The sequence below is a fragment of the Magnolia sinica genome, chromosome 13 (assembly GCF_029962835.1).
Source record: "Magnolia sinica isolate HGM2019 chromosome 13, MsV1, whole genome shotgun sequence".
NCBI lineage: Eukaryota > Viridiplantae > Streptophyta > Magnoliopsida > Magnoliales > Magnoliaceae > Magnolia > Magnolia sinica.
Genome location: NC_080585.1, coordinates 1,718,818 through 1,742,359, shown reverse-complemented (window position 1 = coordinate 1,742,359; position 23,542 = coordinate 1,718,818). Strand labels below are relative to the sequence as shown.

The following is a 23,542-nucleotide window of genomic DNA, read 5'->3' as shown; positions in this document are numbered from 1 at the left end:
CTTGCTTCCCTACTACCTTGTCATTTACTGTGATAATGCTGGGGCAACTCAACTTTGTTCCAATCCAATTTTTCATTCTCGAATGAAGCATGTAGCAATAGATTTTCATTTTATCTGGGATCAAGTTCAAAATGGTGCTCTTCGTGTTGCTCATGTCTCTTCTGAAGATCAACTGGCTGATGCTCTTACTAAGACACTTCCATGACAACGTTTTCTTCAACTCAAGCACAAGATTAGACTTCTCTCCCGAGCTCCATCTTGAGGGGGCATAATAGAGCTAATCAATTTTGTTATTCTATCATGATGATCATAGGAATGAACACCATTATAATTATTAAATGAGCCAAAAATACAGCAGATTCAATCATAAAATGAACTAAATCATACCAATGTTATACACTACTACTTCACATCGACTTCACTACTTTTGAAAGAAAAAAAATGAAAATAGATGAGGGCATTTTTGTAATAACCGTCCAGAAAGCATCTCTTTAGAATTTCTAATCATCCAGACATTATTTGGTAAAATGTGAATTATTGAGGAACGTTGCTGTAAAAATCTCAAATACACCATCCATAGAAAAAGATTTCTTTTTCTAAATCACCCAAACAAGAAATTGCAATTCAGTTAATTGGGCTTTGCTCTATTTGTAATTGAAATTCAATTCTAGAACACACCCAAACACCCCTTTAAGAAAATTATGTGCAACTCAAGACAAAATTCACGTGTTCCTCGCAACCTCTACCTTCGTCTTTGTGAGTAGGGAATTTTCCCAGCAACCCCTTGTTGTAAAAATGCTTATTGGGTACAAGTAATGCAAGCCAAAATTACCTTGATAAGGCTATCACATCCTAGCCTGACATTGTTACACATGTAAGCTAGCACCGCCAATGATTAGCCACTAACTAAGAATTCCCTTGATCAAACTATCTAATAAATGAACTTTTTCTTAACTGAATGTACACTTCTACTGATTCTCAATGTTTAGTGTTTGTCGTATGCTCACTTATTAAGTTGCATGTGAACTTGTAAGAACTTTTTGAGAACTCTTTATATGTGATGTGAGCCCAAAATATTTGAATGGTCCACATGATGCAGCACCCCATGAAACCCCCAAGGCCCAACTTTTACTTTGATCCAAAACTTTGAGGGGCCATGGAAAAAGGATAGTTTCCTCCTTTGATTTGCATCTCTCTTTAGTATAGCCCACCTGAGTTTTATATCAGGGTGACATGTGTGCAAAGGTGCACAAGTGAGCATGCCTCTGCACATGTGTCATGGACAGAATCCGAACGGTTCACGTGATGTAACACCCCTTGAAATTCTATGGGCCCAATTTTCAGCCTGATCGAAAACCCTAGGGCCATGGCAAAGATAAATGCAAATCAAGGGAGGAAACTGTTTTCTTCTGTCATGGCCCACCAAAGTCTTGTATTGGGCTGAAAATTGGGTCCATTGAGTTTCAAAGGGTGCCACATTACGCGAATGGTTCAAATTCTGTGCCCATGACATGTGTGCAAAAGTGCGCAAAGGTGCTCACTTAATAAGGTGTGCCGGTGAGCATTCTTATATATATATATATATATATATATATATATATATATATATATATATATATATATATATATATATGGGAAAAGGTACTATGCGCTCGAGCTCACGGGTCCGTCCCATGAGGTTGAGCTGTGTGGGCCCCACCGTGATGCGTTTCGAACATTTACCCCATCAGTTAGATGCACCATTCCATCTTGGGCCTAGATCTCAAAAATCAAGTCAATCCGTGACTTGTGTGGGCCACACCACATACAGAAGTTGAGAGGGGCCATGCACCATTAAAACATTCATAATCATTTTTTGGGCCCACCGAGATGTGGTTTGCAAATCCAGCCCATCCATTATGTGTGTCCCACTAGGATTAGGGGTCATACCAAGTTTCAGCAGCATTCAAAACTCAGGTGGGCCCCACCAAGTGCTTTTATATGTTTTTGGCATGTTTTCACATGATTTTAGATGGTATGGCCCACCTGAGTTCCGTATACGGCTGATTTTTGGGATATCCCATAATTTAAAGGGGACCCATCAAATGCACGGTGTTGATGGATACACACACACACACACACACACACGGAAATGCTCACCTGCGAACCAGTTCGTACGTACTATGTACGCACTTTTTTGAGAACCCATCCTACCTGATGTGGATCCAAAATCTGAACCGTTCATGTGAAGCAGCACCTCGTGAAACCTCCAGGGCCCAAGTTTTACTTTGATCTAAAACTTTAATGGCCTATGAAAAATGAAAACATTTTCCTCCCTTGATTTGCATTTCTCTTTGCTATGGCCCAACAGAATTTTAGATCAGGGTGAAAGTTTGTCATGTGGGGTTTCATGGAATTCCGCATCACATGGACCGTTCAGATTAGACACCCATGACACGTGTGCAAAGGCACGTGCGTAGGTGCGCAGGGGAGCATGACTCTCTCTCTCTCTCTCTCTCTCTCTCTCTCTCTCTCTCTCTCTATATATATATATATATATATATATATATATATATATATATATATATATATATGGCCCACCTGAGTTTTGCATACTGCTGATTTTTGGGATATCCCATAATTTAAAGGGGACCGAGCAAATGCACGGTGTTGATGTTTAACATGCATCACGGTGGGGCCCACACAGCTCTACCTCATGGGAAGTTCCCATGAGGTCGACCGTGTACACACACTCACACGCTGCGAGAGTTTGGGCTTGAATGAATTACTGTGGGAACGCAATAACTGGGCCATCGAGAAGCGGCATTGTAGCAAGCCTCCAAGTCATCCATTCAACACTCAATCTAACACCATTCGCACTTGAGCTATTTATGTACAACAATGTTAGGAAAGCGTCGATTGACCCATGACTGATGTGATCGCTTTGGTTACCAAATAATTACAAAATAGTGAAAAGAATGCTCTACTCCTATTTCATTGGGACCGCTTGCAGCCGCACTTTTACGTTCAGACACCGCGTTTACACCCATATCCACACTGTAGACCACAGTGCCCTAACCATGGACAGACAACTAATCCCGAGTTCGGCTCCCCACATTAGCATTGAAAATACGACCGACTCGACTGACTCAGACAACTCATCTCCCCCGACTCGGCTCAGGACTAAACACAGGTCAGTCTCAAGTTACCAAGTCCTCAATCCATTGTCCTCACCCCAAGCTAATTATGGCCTCATAAAGCCACATCAGCCAAATGAGGGTCACAGACCATCCCTTTGCATGCACATTTGAATGCAAAATCACAAGGGTGTTCTAGTAAAGGTGGTGAAGTTTAATGGGCCTCCACTTTCAAGTTCATCCTAATTAAGATTCATTTGGACGCACTTCTGAAAAGGGGTTTTTACAAAAAGTGTTTTCATACTTGTACTTGGGTTCTCCCAATAATTAAAAAGTGTATCATGCCTGAATCTAACTAGGGTTCGCGGTGGTGGAGGAACCAGATCGGAAAAAAGAAGGATTCTAGTTGTAAGATATCTAATGAAACCCTAGCTGAAATTGAGGTCTCATTCAAAGAAAAAGATATCAAATATCTGGAGTTTTTTTTTTTTTGAAAATCCTATACAAATGATCCAATCAGCAAGTTTTTTCGTTGATCTAATGAAAAGGATGAAAACCAAAATCAAACAAATTGTTTTTGATAAGTCAGCTTTTATGCCTATTTTGTCAAATGGGAGATGAGACAAGGTTTGTGAAAGTGCGTCAAAGTACTCATTTACATGCACTTCCTCTAACGTGGGTTTCCAGAAAAAGACATTTTTTGTCAACTCGGCGAGAATGAGTCAGATTAACTTACACTGGGTTAGTATTTGAGTGGGAGATGAGACGGTTTGCAAAGTGCATCCAAACGCACAACAAAAACTGCCGTGTATAACAAAATTATGTTTCAGCCTCAAAAGCTCCTTCGGAGGATGCATCCAAATGAGATTTAAATGCACAATGCAAATTAGGATTCGGCTCAAAACTCCATTTAGGTGATAAAACACCTCTTTCCAAGGTATGTTGAGCCCTTGCAAAACTTTATACAGGTGCAACTGAAATCCATGCTTGTAAGGCCGAACAAAACTCCCAACAACCCCTAGCAAGCTAAGCTAGCGTTGCATGTGCAAATGGTGGACCCCACTATCAAGAGAACGAGGAGAAAAAAATCATGCTAGTCAACTGATCAGGTGGGCCACGCCATAAAAATTGATGGGCGTCTCATGCAAGGTATAAGCGAGGCCGCCTGGCGAGTGGATCACCTTCATTTTCACACCCAAGTGCCACTTTTTTTGCATGGCTTGGATGTACGCACGTGACACATTGGTGGTGGGAAATACACCAGCTTAGCATGCTATGAACCGTGTAGTATCATTACTTCGAAAATACAATTGAGAAATGAAAAGATACCACATTATCATAAGTTTTGATACAGTCATTTTTACTGGAAGTAGATGGCATGCAGGACCCAGTGCAAAGGCAAAAATTCTCTCTCTCTCTCTCTCTCTCTCTCTCTCTCTCTCTCTCTCTTTCCGTAGGTCCCAGGCCTGTCATATGATATATTGGTTTTATCCACACCGTCCATCCATTTTGCCATATCATTTTAGGGTACAAGCCCTAAAACGTGGAAGATCTAAGGCTCAAGTGGACTACACCACAAGAATCAGCAGTGATAATGACACCCACCATTGAAACCTTCATAGGGCCCACCCTTATAGTTAATTGCCATCCAAATTATTCATTAGGTCACATAGACCTGGATTAAGGGAAAACACAAATAGCACCTCGATCCAAAACTTGTGTCCCCCAAAAAGTTTTCAACAGTAGGTGTTTAATCCCCACTGTGTGGTCCACTTGAGCTTTGGATCTGCCTCATTTTGGGCTTGGCGAAAATGAATGGACAGTGTGGATAAAACCCATACATCATGGTGGCCCGTCAGAGCCCATGTCCGTTCCTAGCTAGGGACAGCCAAGCAGTACCCAATCTGGGTCCTTTCCATCCACTCTGTATCGATGCATCCGCACCCTGCTGGACGCAATTCCCGATCATTTCTACCTGCCAGTCTATCAAATATGTAGAATATCCTACCCGTGCAAAATGTATATTCAAATTTTCATACAAAAGTCGGATATGATTCTTCCATACACCAATGTAATGTAATATTCTTTTATTGAACCTGATGACACAATTTGAATACATGTACCTCGAATTGGACCACCCACATGTTGGGGCCCACCGGTTGATGGGTTGTATCCCCAACTGGATAGTTTGGAGAATGGACTTTGGACCATCGACTATTTTCCATTTTAGACCGTCCATTTCATGTACACCAAACAGCCAGTTAGGACCATATGCTCAACGTACGACTACAGCAGGCCGAGCATTTTGAGCAGTTAAATTCAAGGGATATGCACACACCATATGTGGAAATCTAGTCCAAAAGACCAGCCTCTTGAAAGCATTCAATAGAATCGGAAAGGGTATCTTCCAATGGCCTGCATTTCCACCCCAAGCCCTTCAGTTTCTCAGAACTCAGGTTCATGCTTCCTCCATCCACCTCTGTGAAGCTGCCATTAGAAGAAACGAATAGTATAACTGAGTAAGATCAGATCCAAGTATATGTAACCAACCAGCTGTAGATAAGCTCAAACTACTACAACCCATCACACTTGCCAGAGAGTCAGGTGTGTACAACATGCAACCAGTGCACAAGGTGGGCCCACCCCACGACGATCACTTGGTCCAAATGTCAGGCCAGTCCAATCATAGAGTGGGACTTGGATGGGTTTGAGCTACACCAGGTTAGGCCTAGGCCTGCATGATACTTAAGAGCCAAAGCCTGAGCCTGGCCTAAGCCCAAAACGGGCCTAGCATAGCAGGCCCAAGCCTGGGCCCAACCAAGCCCAAAAATTGATAAATCCCTATGTCCCACTTGATTGTTCCTAATCCATCAATTGATCCAGTGGGCCACAGGTGCACATGCAATAGACATTTTGGAGCAATTAAACCAACAGTCTACATTCAAGATGGATGAGTTGCCTAACCGGGGATTGGAATGGCGTATTTGTAGGATATAACACATGTACATATAAAGTTAGGTCAGGCTCGTTGGGTCATCCAGGCAACCTGGCCCATTGCTACGCTAACCAATCATCAGGCGTGCATAACTCCCTTCACAAAGATATGGATCGTTTAAATCAGACCTCCAACAGTCTGATTCAATGTACACAAGGTCCACTTGATGATTGGACCAGCCCAATTTTCACATATGTTGATTGGACCAATCTGATTTTCACACATGTTGATCTTCATGGTGGCCCCCACTTTTTGCAAGAAACCAGGTGTCAGTGCAACCTTGACATGTTGGCACGCGTGATGGATTGTAGCTAAGGTAACCTATAACTGGTTGTAGGTGATCCTTCCTATTTAACTGATGTAGAAATAGGAACTTACTTCTTAGGATAGTTATAGTTGGGATACATGCTCCTCAGCTTGTTAGCCAAATCTTGGATCCGGATTGTATATGACGCGCATATGTATCTACCAGATGCTTCCGGCTTCTCATATGCTATCACCAATGCTTCAGCTATGTCCCTGACATCAACGACCGACCGGGACTTGTTTTCCACTGTCTCATTCTCTCCTGTTTTGTGATCATGTCCCATATAAGCTAATCTTGGAAGTATAAGAGGTGTTGCATATACATATATTCCAAGGTGTGGGTGGTACAGGTGGGACTTCCCTTTTGGTAAGCCAAACCACTGATCTCCGCCTACTAGATGATCCTAGCCATCCGATGATGGAAAGTAATAACAAAAGATTGAAGAGGGGGGGGGACCGACCCAATCAGATGGTTAGGATCATCACTGGGGGCACATCTGATGTATATACCATACAGCAATGGGGGCTACCGAACGAACAATTTGGATCGACTTGGGCTGAACAAATGCTCATGCTCCATAGAATAATGTACAAAATAAATAAAAAATAAAAAATAAAAATAAAAAATAAAAAACCTCAAAACCTACAAACAAATATTCATTCCCACTCAAAGGAAATACCTTTTAGTATCTTGATCAAAAATAAGCTGCTTGTATTGACGGTAGGCTGCAGTGGTGGCCCAAAGATCAAGGACGGACACACGGTCACGACATTGAGCCCACTTTTCTCCCCATACTGCAAAGCCTCTCTTTCTGCAAGTGTTTTGGAAAGGCAATACCAGTTCTGGTGGGCCAATGCAAAAAAGGAGCTCTCATATATATGAATTGCAAAGAAAACAACTGAATGCCGACGCACATCATATGGACAATCCAAAGATCACGAGTTCTCTTTTATAAATAGGAAAAATAATTAATCATTAATCATCATATGCAACTCTGATACATGTTTACTAGAAACGAACACATGATCATATGCAAGTCCTATACATGAACTTTTCTGAATATGTTCTCCACTTTTTATTCTCTCTTTGACAATGCATTCTTGAAACTCCCAGTGTTCTTGTAACTCCTAGTATTCTTGTAATTTCCCATCATTGATATAAAGTAAATGAATGATATCCGTGACCCATATTGGGATCATGTTGCCACAACACGCTGTTCTTCTTTCTCCTCTTTCGATGGTTGTTAACTATAATGCGCGTTAGGGTAAAATGAGGTGCCTGATTGATAGATGGCTGGGAATCTACTGAACCAAACCTTTCATGTCCTTTAAACTTGGATCGTCAGGTATTATATCACTATACTTTTAGACCATTGGTACATTCACTAATAAATTCACTAAATTTATGATGTTACAGGGTCGGAGGGAGGGCGGTCAGGCAGACCACACTTGTATTTGTTATTTATCAGCGGCTATACATTACTGTCTATATTTTTAAGGACCAAGTACCACATAATAGAACTTCCCTCCCAACTTCTCCCTCCTATTTAAATTCACTACATGCTACATAGATTTCAAGATAGGTTACTTTTAACTAAAACAAAAATCAATTTATGTTTTCAATGGTTTGTTACATTTTCCTATTTTTCAATAAAAATTAGTTAATCTTTTCAGTGATTTTAGTAAAATCAATAAAAATAACAATATTAAACCAATTTTGTTGCTCTTTCTTTACCTTTATAATTAATCTTGGCCCTATTTTTCCTATTATTTTATATTGTGCATGGTTGCAACAGATATCATGAAATTTCATTATTAGCCAGTTTAATTTGGAGGAAAATATCATGAAATATCATTATATTTGATGCAACGAGCGCAGCCTTAATTAAAAATTTAGAAGTAACAAGTAGCTTACGCTAGATGCTATGTTACTTATGCCTCAGACTTTAGAGGGGTAAATACTGTGCCACATGCTTTTTGATATTTAAAACACTGATTTTTATTTAAGTTCCCATATTGCCCTTGGTCGTGAGCAGGACTTACTATGATAGTTTGACCTTTTAATCGCACACATGGCATAGTTTTGCGGCAACCCATACTGTTCAAAGGCCAACCCAATTACCAAAATGTGGATGCAGCATATATTAACATTGCAAATACAAAGATAAACATCCAATTTTTCCATCGAAACTTGACCAATCATTGTTTAATTTTAAATATCCATCTGATAGCCATCAAATGATTGCTTAGTATTGCTTAATCAGTATCATTCTACAGATATGCTCCATCCACAATATGCCCCACAAATTGGATGATCTGGATAGTCTTACATTAGTGCCACATATGAGAAGGATGAGTAGGCACTATTTGAGAATGGTGATTAATTATATAGGAGTCTAGCCCCTTATTTTCACATGGCAATCAGAGGGTTGCTACAGTACATCTCAACATATCTCCGTATTGCTACGGGATATTTCCTGACTATATGCATTGGATTCGGGGTCATCTTTCAGTCGAGGTTAGCAGACTTGGGACTTAGACTTCTCTTATTTTCACATGGCAATCAGAGGAGTCTACGGGCGGGCATTTCAGTTACTCTTGTGCTGGAGAGAGAGTCAACTCGCCCAATTTTTGTCACTTTGATGAGTCACCAACTTACTCGAAAACTCGGTCAAACTCACCCGAGTGGGGTCCAAGCAGTCTACACTTGTTTTAACTCAATATGGCATGCGAGACCTTGTCTCGTGACTTGGAGATTTTTAAAGATACCTCTGGATCACGTGCGGTAGGAGGCACAAGTGGGAGATGAGGATTGTCAATCGCATGGGCTGCTTCAATCGAGGGAGGGGCTGCTGCATTAATATTGCCTACTGATGTGGCCTCCCACATGTCGCGCACATCAAGGAGCATAGAGATGCTTCAATCTCCTGGGAGCCCACATGGCTTGGGATCAACGGTGGGACATCAGTTTCTCTCCTCGAGCCCGGGTGCTCACACAAAGGCACCAATGGGAGTGCCACATCTTGTTGTGCCGAGTGCCAAACCTGTGTCACAAATTGACCCTCATGAAATTCAAAAGATGCGCTTCGAGAGGATTCAACCCCATCGCAAATGTGGCCACCAAACTCGTGAGGCCACAACTGTCACCACAAGACTCATGGGGAAGGCGTAACTGTTGACCAGAGCGCCCGAGGAACATTGGGAACCAATGAGAGGGTGAGGATGCCCCACGTGTCCAACTGCCTCCTGCATCCCAATCGACTTTGAGCACGGGGCCTGACTAGCATACAACACTCCGCCAGAGCACTACGACCGTGCTCCTTCACCTTTTCTCCGACTAGCCACCATGGCTTACTGAGCATTTTCCTCTCTCCTCCTCCAAGCCTCCCCCCACCTGCAGGGAACACCCCAAACCTTTTTCCTTTCGACTTTGAGTTGAAGACGAGTCTCACCGACTGAGAGCATCATCAACTCAGGCTCACGAAATGCCGTCTTCTTGATGCACTGACGTCCGTTTCAGCCTCCATTCCTTCGTCGATAGCCACTGCCTCTCCTACGCAACCTCTAACAGCCATAAAGACCTCCATGTTCCACATCTTGAGAGGGATGCCCCAAAACAGGAACCACCCTTCCTCCTTCCCAGACAGAGAGATGCCTTCCCGCTTATGGACTTTATCAGCCCATCGTTGAATAGGGCTCCATCCATCACCATCTCATTAAGATTCATCCCTGGTGTAACTGAAATCCAGAGCTCATGCCTGCTCAATGGCTAGATTTTGTGGTCATTCTCTTCCAGCTTGTAACACACCTTCAGCCATGATTTTACTCGAGACAGAAGAGAACTTTCTGTTGTCACCGCAACCACCAAGCCTTGGAGAGTAGTTTGGGAATCTTCCACGACTGCAGGGTCGACGAGAACTTCCGACTCATATGCAAGGAAGTCCAAAACCCGCTTGCCCAGCCTCATCTTGGAGCCCTTCTCCGTCTGTTCTGCACTACCCCAACAATTTGATTCGATTCTGCTCTAGTCCCCAGCACTACGTCATTAAAGTAGCGGACCTTGCCTTCCTCCTATCTAATGTGTCTAAAGTGAGACGAATCCCTTACTGGTCTTCCTGGATCGAACTAGTTCCTCCTCCCTCTTCTTTTTCCCAAAGTCATTGGCTCTTTTCAAAGACACCTCCCTATTAATGACATGTAGGCTAAACTTGGCTCTCTGCACCATCATTTTTCTTCCTCCAAAGTTCTCACCGCTTAACATCTTGACGGCTTTCTCTCATTCTTTTTCCAATTTCATTCTCATGAAAGCAAAGCTATGAGGATCAGCAAATCCTTGGTGATAAGGGATCACGACCTCCTTTACTTCACCTGCATGTCCAAAAACTCCTGAGAAATTAAAGCAACCACCCTTCCGAAAAACCCTTAATGAAGAGGGTGGGGAGCTCTTCTTTGAAGCCTGCGTCGCCTCCCTTTTGAGCTCCCGCCTTAGATCTCTTCTTCCCCATCTATTTTCAGGGATTCGCTCCTTCATCCTCCTCCCCGTTGGCTTTCAGTCCAACCCTCATTTAATCGTTTCCTTCCTTGAAACCCCATGGCGAAACCCTCTTACAGATCCTCCACATAATTAGGAATTTGCTCCCTACTTCTTGAGGCTCTCTACTGTTGCCCCTGGCCCTGTCTTCTTCACTTAGGGGTTATGTCATGTCTCAACCCCTCGACAATCTCTCCCCGCTCGATTCTCGGCTCCATCTCAGCTCTTAATTCAATACATTCCGTCTTGATTCATTCTATTTCTTAAGAGAACTGTTAACAAAAGTTGGGTTGAAATCCAATTGATTTAGGACCTCTCGAATGCCCCCAAAACAGCCCGAAATTCATGCAATCTTTGGAACTCATCCCACTAATGCATGTCCCTAACCATTTCACACAATTTCCCTCAAGAAATTCGAGGAAAAACTAAAAATTAAATTCGGGTGAATAGTGTCTGGTTGGTTTAGGATCACTCGAATGCCCCCCAAAACAACCTGAAATTCATGCAACCTACAGAACTCATTCCACTGATGCATGTCCCTAAACATTTGACACCATTTCCCTCAAAAAATTAGAGGGAAAAATTAAAATTAAATTTAGATGAATAGTGTTGGGCTGGTTTAGGACCCACTTGAATGCCCTCAAAATAGCCAAGAATTCATGCAACTTGTAAAACTCATCCCATTAATACATATCCCTAACCATTTGACACCATTTCCCTCAAGAAATTTGAGAAAAAAATTCAGACGAATAGTGTTGGGCTGATTTAAGACTACTCCAATGCCTCCAAAATGACCTAAAGTTCATGCAATATGTCAAACTCATCCCACTAATGCACATCCCCAACAATTTGAAACTATTTGCCTCAATAAATTTGAGAAAAAATAAAAATAAAAATTCAGACGAATGGTATTGGGCTAGTTTATGACCCCACTCGAATGCTCCCAAAACTGCCCGAAATTCAATTTGTGGAACTCATCCCACTAATGTATATTTTCAACCATCCGGCATCACTTCCATCAAGAAATTTGAGGGACAAAAAAAAAGGACTTTAAATTAGATCAGTGGACTAGACTATTCAAGTCTCCAAATTCCCAATGCAATTAGGAGCACCATAACTAAGTAGTGCTCTAAGAGAAATGGAGCATATACCCAAAAATTATGCTTATTTACCCATCTGCCTACCGAATCACTAGACACTTATCGGACAGTGAAGGATGAAAAATATCTGGGCAGTCTTATTTCAACAAACAAGTGTCCACAAATCAGTGGTTTGGATTGTTTAAACAATCTGATTTTGGGACTGTGACTTAGCAACAGTCCCAAAAGGAAGAAGAAGAAAAATAAGAGTAGGAGAAGATCAAGAAGAAGATCACTGCTTGTTTTCAAGCAAAATCACCAGTGTCAAATATTTAGGGTTTTTGATCAGCAAAATCATTTAGTAAAGCTACCCTAATCACTATGATGAACAAGCATTTTCAGGGCATCCAAAATCAGTAATCAACAACTGGGTTTACTGAAACTAAAACAATTAAAATTGGATTTTATTTTTTTCTCAAGTACTTACCCCAATTGTCTTGCAGTACTGTTCGTCAGTCCAACACTCCTCGTCCATGACTCTATCCTTAGGCCAATTTGGGTTCCATGCAACAGCAGCACCAGAGGACACAACAATAGCCCGTTTTACTCCTGCCTCAGAACAAGCCTTGAGTACGTTGAGTGTGCCTGTTAAAGCGGGCTCAATCAAATCAACCTGCAATACAGTTATATGAGCAGCTGTTGCAAGAAGACTCCTGGACTCTTTCTGTGTAACCATATGTTAGATGCTATGGTAGACATTTAGAATATGGAAGATGCTTAAAGCATAGAGCTGTTATAATTTACAGGTGGTTGATATTAGATAGAGAAGAACTTTTGAGACTCTTGCAGAGTGTTGTATGCATGCACTTGGAAATAGTACACATGACATACATATAAGTTATTTAAATTAAGCAGTCCAAATCGTGGGTGCTGCTTTGGACGAAAACAAAAACTTAGACTGAAATGATGTCCTACTGGTAGAATGGCATAAATCAAATGGATGGTTAAATGAGCATTATTCATTTGTCCGAGTTCAACAAAAAAAAAAGGTCCATTAATCAGAGATTAGGATAGTCCAATCAGTCTGATTTGGGTTTATGACATATCTACTGTGGATCCCATGATTTGAATTGTTTAATTTGAGTTACAGGTATGCCATGTGTGCCAATTTCTGTGTGCATGCATATGAACCATCATAGTCTACCAGAATTTCAAATAACTCCCCCATAAGACATCATGTTACCTACTCTGGTGTGATAAAAGCATGTACACATCACAGCACTCTACTATGAACATTTATGTTCCTGATGCACCTTAGTCCAGACAAATGGGGCTGATGGTTCCATGATCCAGTCTGCTGATCTGATTGGTCCCACCGTGGATGTCTTGATTCCCCAAAAATCTTCTTAGTTCGAAGATCCTAGCTATCCAGGTTTTCTCTTTTTCTGGACAGTTACATTTTTTCCTTTATCACAAATCAGTAGGCCACAGATTGAGATTATCTTCAAACCAGGGAATTCATTTTTTGGTGCATCATCCATCAAAAGTGAGGCCCACCAGATCAACGGTCTGGATCACTAAAGCATGAGTCCCACTTTCACGGACTGGCTGACCAGCAAACTATTCAAACGGCAATTGCATCAGGAACCTATAATTTCTCTATATTGAATGAGGTTTGTTCTCCCTCATGAGCTGGAGATAAGCGGTCCGCTGACATCTGGGGGGAGAGAAATAATCGCTGCTTCGATAATAAAAAGCAACCTTCTTCCAGGATTCTAGCAAGGATCATGTCTTTGATTAAGGATTGGTTGTAATTGCTTTTTCGGGTTCCCCAATTTGGATGCTGGTTTGTTGTATTTTAGTACTGTTGTTTAGGTTTCTCCTTTTTTTTTTTGGTTACTCCTGTTTTGTTGTGTTTTCTTTTTTGGCTTTGCCTAATAAATTTACTTCACCTTTGAAAAAAAAAAAGAATTCTCTATATGATAACATGGACTAATTATGAGATAACTTGCCTCTGGATTAGGCACATTGCCTGGAGGACATGGACTTGCAACATGCAAGACACCACTGCATCCCGCAATGGCTGCGCATAGAGAGTCGTAGTCCAGCAAGTTTGCTTTGAAGAGTTGTAGGTTTTCCAAGGAGTTCTCCAATTTCTTCAAATGTGCATTCTTTTCATCAGCTGCAAGAGATTTTGACAGAACTGAGAAATTAGGAAGTTACTAAACAATTTTTTTTGAAAGATTTTAATGCATCTGCATTTGAAAGAGACAAATTTTAGTAAGACTACCACTTCCAGAATTGAAAGAAAAACATCAAAAAAATCTTGAAAATTTACAGAGAGTCAGAGAGTCATAATAACTATCTTTATTAAAACACGAAAAATAACATCCAGAACCAAAGGAGGCCAAGAGCCAAATAATTAAAAAAAAAATTTTAAAAAAAGAAAAAAAAAGAAAAAAAAAATTCAATTGAAGTAGGCTGCTCATGAAATAGAAAATATAACAATAAGGTAAGAGCAAAACTAACATTTGCTCATAGTCGCACATTACGTTGCAAAGAAATCATATCCTACCATCAGTTGGTGGTGTGGGCGGAATACATATGCACCTTCCCCACCAATTTTCAAGAAGTTGTGGGGAAATGAATAAGGCTTCGCCTACCCCACCAACTTATGGTGGAATATTGTTTCCGCACATTGTATATGGTATGGTGATGGGCACATGTATATTTTTCTCCGATTGAGAAAGGAAGGAAAGAAAAGAAAAGGAAAGGAGAAATGAAATCTGTACATTCAAGAACCTTCAAAAGAATAAAAAACCAAATCTCATATCTCCATGAATTTATCAACCAAGCAGAGAAAACGAATAATGAACTTAAGTAGTACAAGAGAAATGAAGGTGGAAAACATACAATCAAACCCAATAAAAAATTGAAGATAACCTCGTTTCAACACTGAGGTCTTGGTATCAATTCCCAAGTGGGGTGTGGCTAACAGTGGGGTGTGTGTAGTAACGTGCTAACCGAAAAAAAAAAAACAACCAACAAAAAATGTTATTAGCTTTTACTAAGTTCAACTATCCAAACGCCTTTTTGGGCAAACCGAATTAAATTCATTTAAAGGGAACTTCTTTTAATATATATATATTTTTTTAATTTTAAAAGAAACCTTCATGGTGATTTAAGGACATTCATCATCATCCATTGATAGAGTTGAGGGGGAGGGGGAGGTAAATGATTTAAGCACGGATCACTTTGAGGAGTTAAGAGAGGAATGATATTGCCACACTATTTGATAGCCTATGTTATGCAGGCTCGGTAGCACCTAATACACAACAGGCTATAACCGAGATTTCGTCCCCAGCAAGCAACTGAAGCACAAGAAGATGAAATATTCTAAGATTGGGTGACCCACAACTGTCTCCCGTGATGATCAGATCCAACTTCAAGAACAAGAGAAGGGATATCTAATCTCAATCTTCTTTTCCTCAAACAAGGGAATGTAATTTCAATTCAATAGCAAAAACTCTCTATTACATTGTATAAAATGTATCTACACTAAGCCCTGATACCTATCAATCTAGGCATAACCGTACTCCCAACTTGTAATCTTAGCCTTACATTCATTAAAACATAGTAAAAACACTAAACTATCCGAGGACGCTCACTGGGTAGAAGAAAAATAAATTCCCCCATCCAGAGATGTGATCCACATCATCACTGGCTGGTGGAAATCGTATTACTGTCATCCAGTGATGGGTTCCAAATCATCACTGGTTGGCATAAATATGCATCCTGCTTGCTAGTGATACCCCATACAAATGGTTCCAACCCACTGAATGGCCTTGATTGCACAACCTTGAGATGATGTTATGGCACAGCTGATCAGGACTCTTGCGGTCCACTTGAGAGGAGAATTTGTGGGGTTTTCTAGTGATTTGGATGTCCAGATCCATTGGGGCCGCAAATGAGGACCTTTGCTGCCCTCCTGGTTCAAATAGGATGACCCTCTTGTGGGGTTTTCTAACTGTTTTAATTAAAGTTTTGTATTTTTGTCTTATGTATATACACTATATACACATGCATATGTGCATGCGAGTAAGCATCCATTTTTTTAGTTGAAACAGTATTCAACCCAAACCTTTTATTCACCAATTTTTCAGAAATTTCATTCATTGGAGTGTTATTATAAGGACCCAAACCAAATTAAACATGAAAATTTCCCATACCATTTTTCTCCATGTGGAATCGTTGCTAATTATGGTTCTGTCTTACCATGGGCAGGCAAGGCATTAAAAAAAAAAATAATAAATAAAATCTAGTTCATTGGACAACCTTAACCTGTTGATTTGTGGCAAAAGATAGAAGGACAAAAGGAATACAACAAAAGTGGACATTTAATTGAAAAAGGTCCTAATATCAGTCATCTAGATCTCCAAATTTGGGATACGTTTTGGGCATGCTACATCAACAATGGGCCTCAATGGACTAACTGTCTGCATTATTGAAACATGAACCCCACTTGTTAGAATTGAAGACCCACGTATGCTAATGCAAAGATGTGGCCACGTATCATACAATTCCTCTTTTGTTAACCTCACATACACCTCTATGCACAGACATAGGGGCTACCCGACATATTCCTAGGTCGTCCTGTCCGTAAATCAGGGGGGACACGCTATGTCAATCATTTGGCAAAAATGAGGCTCCTGACTATCAAGAACCAGAGGTGTATGGATTTCTAGGCCATACATTGTTCTGTACAGATGCATCTTACCTTGCCCGCTGGCCTATTGTTCTGGAATCTGGACAGATGAATTACACGTTGTGGCACCCCAAATAGACAACTAAGATGTCCTTGTTATGTGTTAGGTAGGAATGTGTTTGCATTTAGAGTGCATGTTGGGCTAGCAAACCTATGTTGAAGGTTTGATGGATGATACACACACTGCAAAATTGCACACGTAACATATTTGCGAATAAAATTAAAGCTGTGCAGTGGGTTCTCTGATTTGAACGGTTTAATTTGAGTTAGTTATGTTCCATGTGTACAAGTCCAAATGGCTGCATATCATCCATCATGCTCTGCTAAGGTATCAAATAGATCCTCTAAAAACATATATACCCAAATAAAAGAAGGGGAAACAGCTAGTATTTGCTATAGTATAACCAGAACTAGAAGTGCTTGGGTGTATTGTATTTAGCTGTCATAAAGGGGTTGTTTGGATTTGAGCAAAGTTGTGTCCCGACTAGCAATCATGGACAACCGTAGATGTCCATGGTTTGTCAACAACCTTGTGCACGAGAACCAATGGACATTTCGATGAGAGTCATCATGGATATGTGACCATTCGACCATGGATTGGGTCTCTTTGGTGGAGAGCTGGAACTACTTGTTACCGACGCTTTTTTGTTTCGGTGCACATGAGTATCATATTTATCCATAAACATGCATGACATGTTTCCATGTGCCATGTGTGCGATAGTCCAACTTCAAGCATCATACATGTGCATATGTGCCACTATGAATCTTCAAGCAATAAAAACGTGGCACATGGGTCAATCATGCACATGCACATGTATAAGTTTGCCACCAAGCAACCTTTAATTTCCCCACAACTGCCACAATCTATCCATACCATGAACTAGGGTATTTGACAAACAAGGATTGGAACGGCTAGTCACAAACAGCAAGTCCATGACCAGCTACCCTTGATACATAATAGACATGCCACAACTTTGCCCAGATCCAAACAGGCCTGAAGTGCATGCACAAAACATAAATACCATCGTCGTCATCATCTGAGCCTTTTTTCCCAACTAATTCGCATAGGCTACGTGAATCCTTTAGATCACCCCATCCATCATGTGGGGTCCACTATTCAATCAATGACTAGGGAAATTTACTATTGACATCCACTATAATAGAGAAGTTTTGATAATTGATCTGGACCGTCCATCATGTTTGGCCGATCTTTGACTCGTCATCATCTAAACCTTATACCAATTAACTGGGGTCGGCCACATGAATCCTTTTCTGCTATGCCACTCAACGGTCAAAACTTCAGTTAGACCATATTTCATCAAGTCTTTTCTTATTAACTGCACCCATGTTCTTTTGGGCCCTCCCTCCCCCTGCCACTCCTTTTAACCGGCACACTTCTTTGTTTCCATTAAATTAAAATAAATGCGACTCCATTAAATTACTCCAAGTTAAAAAGGTAAAAAATAAAAAAAATAAAAAATCAATAGAACAGGGAAAAATTTTCTACAGCGTATTAAAACTTTTTTTTTGCAAAGATTTAGTAATTCAAGAATTTAAGAGATACCCACATAGAAAATCTCAGTAATTTCATTAACCAAACCAAGAAAATAAAGAAAATCAGTCGAGAGATAGAGAGAGTAATACAAGACTCTAAAACACGCCCACATAGAGAATATGAATGAAAACATTAAATAAGGCATGAAATGAAAAAAAAAAAAACGGTGAGAGAAAGGGAGAGAGAAACCTGGGTCTCTGACAGTTCCATGGACCATGTATCCCTTTGAGAGAAGAAGCTTCACAACCCAAGAAGCCAAGAAGCCTCCGGCGCCTGTCACACATATCCTCACCTTCTCTCCTCCCTTTTCCATCCCTCTCTCAGAGCAGCCTCTTACTCTCTCCCTCTCGCCAGCTTATTATACAGAGTAGTGCGGGCAGACTCGGATAGCGTAGTGGAGAACACAGCACTGATGCCGGTACTGTGTATACGTGGCAAAACCGTATGGCCCATCGTGATACATGTGTTTTATCCGCGCCGTCCATTTATTTTTACAGAAGAAGACCACACTAATTGAAAAAGTAGGATTGAAAACCTATCATTGAAAACTTATTGGGACATGGAAGTTTTGGCTTGTGCAACCTTATGAACAGATGGGATGTAAATGGCTCTAAAAAGTTTCAACGGTGGGCGTTATTATCACCGTACTTCCTGCGGTGTGGTACCCTTGAGCTTTAGATCTGCCTCATTTTTAGGATTATACCCTAATATGATGGGATAAAACGAATGGACGGCGTGGATACAACACACATTATGGTGGGCCCATACAGTTTTGCAGTGTATATACCGTACGACCTTGGGCTTTATTCTGCAACGACGGCCACGTGTTGATTGACAGAGTCAAATCTTACTCGTGCACCATGTTTCAGGGCGCGGATTAGGGAAACGGATTGGCTACTCGCCCTGCCACCAGCCACGGTCGGTGCTCTGTGGGCCCCTTCATGATGTATGTGTTTCATGGATTCCGTTCATACATTTTAGTGTGTTTCATCCATTCCGTTCATACATTTTAGTGCTTCATCCCAAAACTTAGAGGGACATATATCTCAGGTGGACCACACCATAGGAAAACAATAATAATTGTATATCCACCATTAAAATCCTCCTAAGGACCACTGTATTGTTTATTTGACATATAATTTTTTTATTAGGTCATAAAGGCCCAGATAAAGGGAAAAAACAAAGATTAAATTGATCCAAAACTTTTATGGCCCCAAAAGGTTTTTAATGGTCAACACTCATTCAACACTGTTTCCTGTAATGTGGTCCACTTGATATTTTTATATATCTAATTTTTTGTCCCTTGCCATAAAATGATCTGAAACAATAGATGGACGGCATGGATGAAACATATATATCATGGTAGGTCCCACGGAGCACCAACCATCAGCCATTAGCTGGTGGCAGGGGAGTAGCCAATTCGTTCCCCGCGGATTAGGTACTACCCCCGCCTGTTTCAAGTTCAGGACAGGCGGAGGCTCCGTGGGCCATTGAGGGGACAATGTGATATATGAATTTTATCCACACCGTTCATCCATTTTTTTATACAATTATAAAATATGAGCTCAAAAATAAGGCAGATTAAAGTTCAAATCGACCACACAATAGGGATTAAAATTCTTACCATTGAAAAATTCTCAGGGACTCCAGAAGTTTTGGATCAATATAATATTTGTTTTTTCACTTCATACATGTGTATATTACCATATGAACAGATTGGATGGAAAATAAACGAGAAGGTAGACCCTAATAAGGTTTCAACGTTGGTCGTCCTTAGCACCTTTGCTTCCTCTAGTGTGATCCACTTGATCTTGGATATGTCTTAATTTTTTTTCTACTACTCTAGAATTATATGGAAAAATGAATGGACGGTGTGGATAATAGTCATACATCATGGTGGCCCCTCGGTGGCCCTCGGAGTCTCCGCCTGTCCCGAGTTCCGAACAGGCGAGGGTAGTACCTAATCCGCTCCCCATGTCTTAAAACGGACGTGGCAGGTGTAAGCACGCGGAGGGAGAGGGTGGTGGACGATTGTCGGTTGTAGGATGGCTGATGGTCAACGGCTGTAATTGGAAAAAAATGGGGAGCGGATTGCTTATGACCTTTTGCCTCGTGCTGTGTGGGGCCATAGAGATATCCCTGATAAATCCACTCCGTCCATCTGTTTTAAAAAACTATAATAATAGAATTCTAAATTCAGGCAGATCTAAAACTCGCATGAGCCATGCCACACCAAACGAATGAAAATGAGTTGGTCGTTGATAACAAGTGATGATGGAAATCATGAAAATGAAATGTAATAAAATTATGTTAATTGGAAAGCATTGGACATTTAAAAGTAGCCTACTTTTCTAGCCCACGAGACTCAAAATTTCCTTGTAGCTTAGTATATGTTTCAATGGCTTATTATAATTATTAGGATTTTTTCATCCATCCACTCTGCTATCGATGGCTTTTAAAATATTCAAAGTAAACGCTGCCATGCTTTCAAATATTGTAAATAATTGCTCCCATGACTTTGACTGAGGATATATTAGTGAAAGTGCCGTGGTAAATTAGGCTTTGACTAAAGGTTATGGTAGAAAGTGCACATGGGAAAAATGCATTGGATATGTTGAAAAAATAAAAATAAAATGACGTTTAATTATTTTATTTCATTGGGCTGAATTACGTAAAATATATATTGTCCTTAAAACATAATTCGCCCCCTTATCAATTGTTGATGGGTTACATGTAAATTGCTTGTAGGATAAGACAAACCTGTAGATCTTCAGGCATAGTCAAATCGCAGATATATTTACGATATTCTATGAAGAAGATGTTATCTGGAGGATCTGATAGAAGGAGAGAAATGTGTGTTTGAATTGATGCGATTTAGACCGCAATATTCTAGTTTATATTCATACCAGGGAGTGGACCATTGCTAGGTAGTCATCAATAGTTCAAAAACGTTTTGACTGTTCTCAGTTGCCTATAAAATTATGGCTCATTTCAAACCCATTACACTTAGGTTTATACTAGACCACTCGTACAACAATCGTACTGTCTTGCGATGGTTCGCATAAGGTCATGATGAAGCGACTACTATGTGACACAATGCGCACGTGCAAAGTGTACTAATTAGCGGCACTACAACCACATTGCCCACGCCTATACCCGAGCCTGAACACGCACATTCCACTGCTTAGCACTGGAACATTCAACCTGAGCGTCACAATCTCCAAAGCTCTAAATAAGAATACTACACAAACATCCATATATAAACCACGACTTTCTCTTCTTTTCGTTTCCAATATAGGACAAAAGCACACACTGTACTTTTCAATTTGAAATTTTCAAAAGCATTTTGACAGTAAAACGAAAATCCTGAAATTTTCAAATATTTTGATTTTTTCAAAAACCACAAATTTCAACAGTGCAGGTACTGTGAAGTTTAGGTGAGGCTCATCTTTATACATGTATGATCATGGTTTGTCATAAGTTTTGCCCACTCATTATAGTCTATGAGCTATAAAAAATAAGATAGATTTGAATGATAGGTGGTTACGCCATGCATTAAAAAATGAGACAAATTCAAATGACAGGTGGATCACACCACTAAAAACAGTGGTGATTGAACCCTACCATTGAATATTTGTTAAGCCTTATAAGTTTCAAACTACATTGATATTTGTATTTTCCCTTGAGTTAATGACTAAACCATCATGGCAGGCTTTTATCTTAAGCCATCAGAACACAAAGCTTGGAGACAAGGCAAACAAATTTTCGGATGAAGAGATGAACCCTCCAAGCTATTCGATGACATAGTTTAGTAAGGAAAGAGTTATCTCACCAAGAATGTCAACATTACATGCAAATAACCGTCAATGCAAGGAGCTTGGGATCCAAGCTTCGCCATACTCCAAGTTGACCTGAGTGACCACTGCTGAGTCAGTACAAGTAGTTGGAGCGGATTATGCCCCATGCCTAGAAAAAAATAGGGCTCGGCCTAATTCTGACCAAATATCACATTGGTCAAGGTAGACTCAATGACAATTTCAGGAGCAATTTCTGATCTAAATAAAGACTCTCCAACGTAACCTATTAAAATATAATGGTTTCAAACCACCTATAAACCTTATAAATATAGCTACCTTAAACAAGATAGGGTAAAAAAAAACAAATTCAAACTTAAGCCTTTAATTTAAATTTACTAATTTAACTTAGGCACCAGAGGGTTCAAAGCCGCTACATCTCCTTGTTGTCCGCATATTCTAGTTTCCTCATAGTTCCATTGGTGAATGATCCTCTACAATCAATCACATATGCTCACCAGAAGGCAACAATAAAATCTGACAATAAGACGTCAATGGTTATTATGATATGTTGAATCTCCATATGGCCCACGTTTATAATTCTCATCATAAATCCCAACAGTCCATTTTTATTATCTCATTTGAAGGTGTGGACCCAAAATCCAAGAGAATCCTATAGAGAGGTGAGTTACATGACCAGAAAAAGTAGTTGATGGTAAAGCCAACATTGAAACCATCAATGGTTTATTTTTATTTTTTAATGTTTATTTGCCATCCAAATCATTGAAATGTCATTCACTATCAAAATGTCATTTTAAGTGAGTGGAACATAACCACTGAATTTTGTCCGTGCTTTAAATTTTTTGGAGCCCTGTGATGGTTTAAATGGCTTGTCTTCAATATGCAATTTAACCTGTAGTGTGGCCCACACAAGCTTTGGATTTATAATTTTTTCTGCTTTGGCCCTAAAATCATAGGGGAGAAATAATAGATGCCTCATATATTTATCAAACAATATAGGTGCTTCATGATCTCCCAATGAGATTTGACACGAGTAGGGGTGTATGTCAAGTCGAACTCCGTGGAGCTGGCCTCAGCTTGACTTGACTCGGCCACTAGCTGACCTCAGTTTGAACTTGGCTCGGCTCGGTCCTCAAGCCTGATTAGTTAATTGGGCTTGGTTCAGTCAACAGCTCAAGTCAATTCGAGCCGAGTTCTCCATTGCAGAATTTTCACAAACACCTGGACTGCACCTTCAAAATCTCACTATATTTGAGACAACAACAATAGTTTTACATGTATTTCATCAAACACCTTCTAAGCATCATAAAATTCAAGGATAAAAGGGTGTTGGTTTCATATACATACCTTCCTTGCCACCAGCCACACTTCTTTGAGTCA

The 23,542-nt window shown here is 40.4% G+C and overlaps 1 protein-coding gene across 2 annotated transcripts; it reads right to left on the bottom strand.

The window, feature by feature from the left end:
* Window positions 1-5,127: 5,127 nt before the first annotated feature.
* On the bottom strand, window positions 5,128-18,697 carry LOC131222356 (cinnamoyl-CoA reductase 1-like). Of its 2 annotated transcripts, none has more exons than XM_058217396.1 (6): window positions 18,537-18,697; window positions 14,040-14,209; window positions 12,515-12,700; window positions 7,098-7,260; window positions 6,490-6,679; window positions 5,128-5,603 (listed from the first exon to the last, which is right to left on the bottom strand). In XM_058217396.1, the coding sequence occupies exons 1-6, from the start codon at window positions 18,658-18,660 to the stop codon at window positions 5,468-5,470; spliced, it is 969 nt and encodes a 322-aa protein (XP_058073379.1). In that variant the 5' UTR covers window positions 18,661-18,697; the 3' UTR covers window positions 5,128-5,467. The 2 variants fall into 2 exon arrangements, with proteins under 2 accessions (XP_058073379.1, XP_058073380.1); XM_058217397.1 differs by having other exon boundaries at window positions 6,490-6,676.
* Between the last annotated feature and the right edge of the window lie 4,845 nt (window positions 18,698-23,542).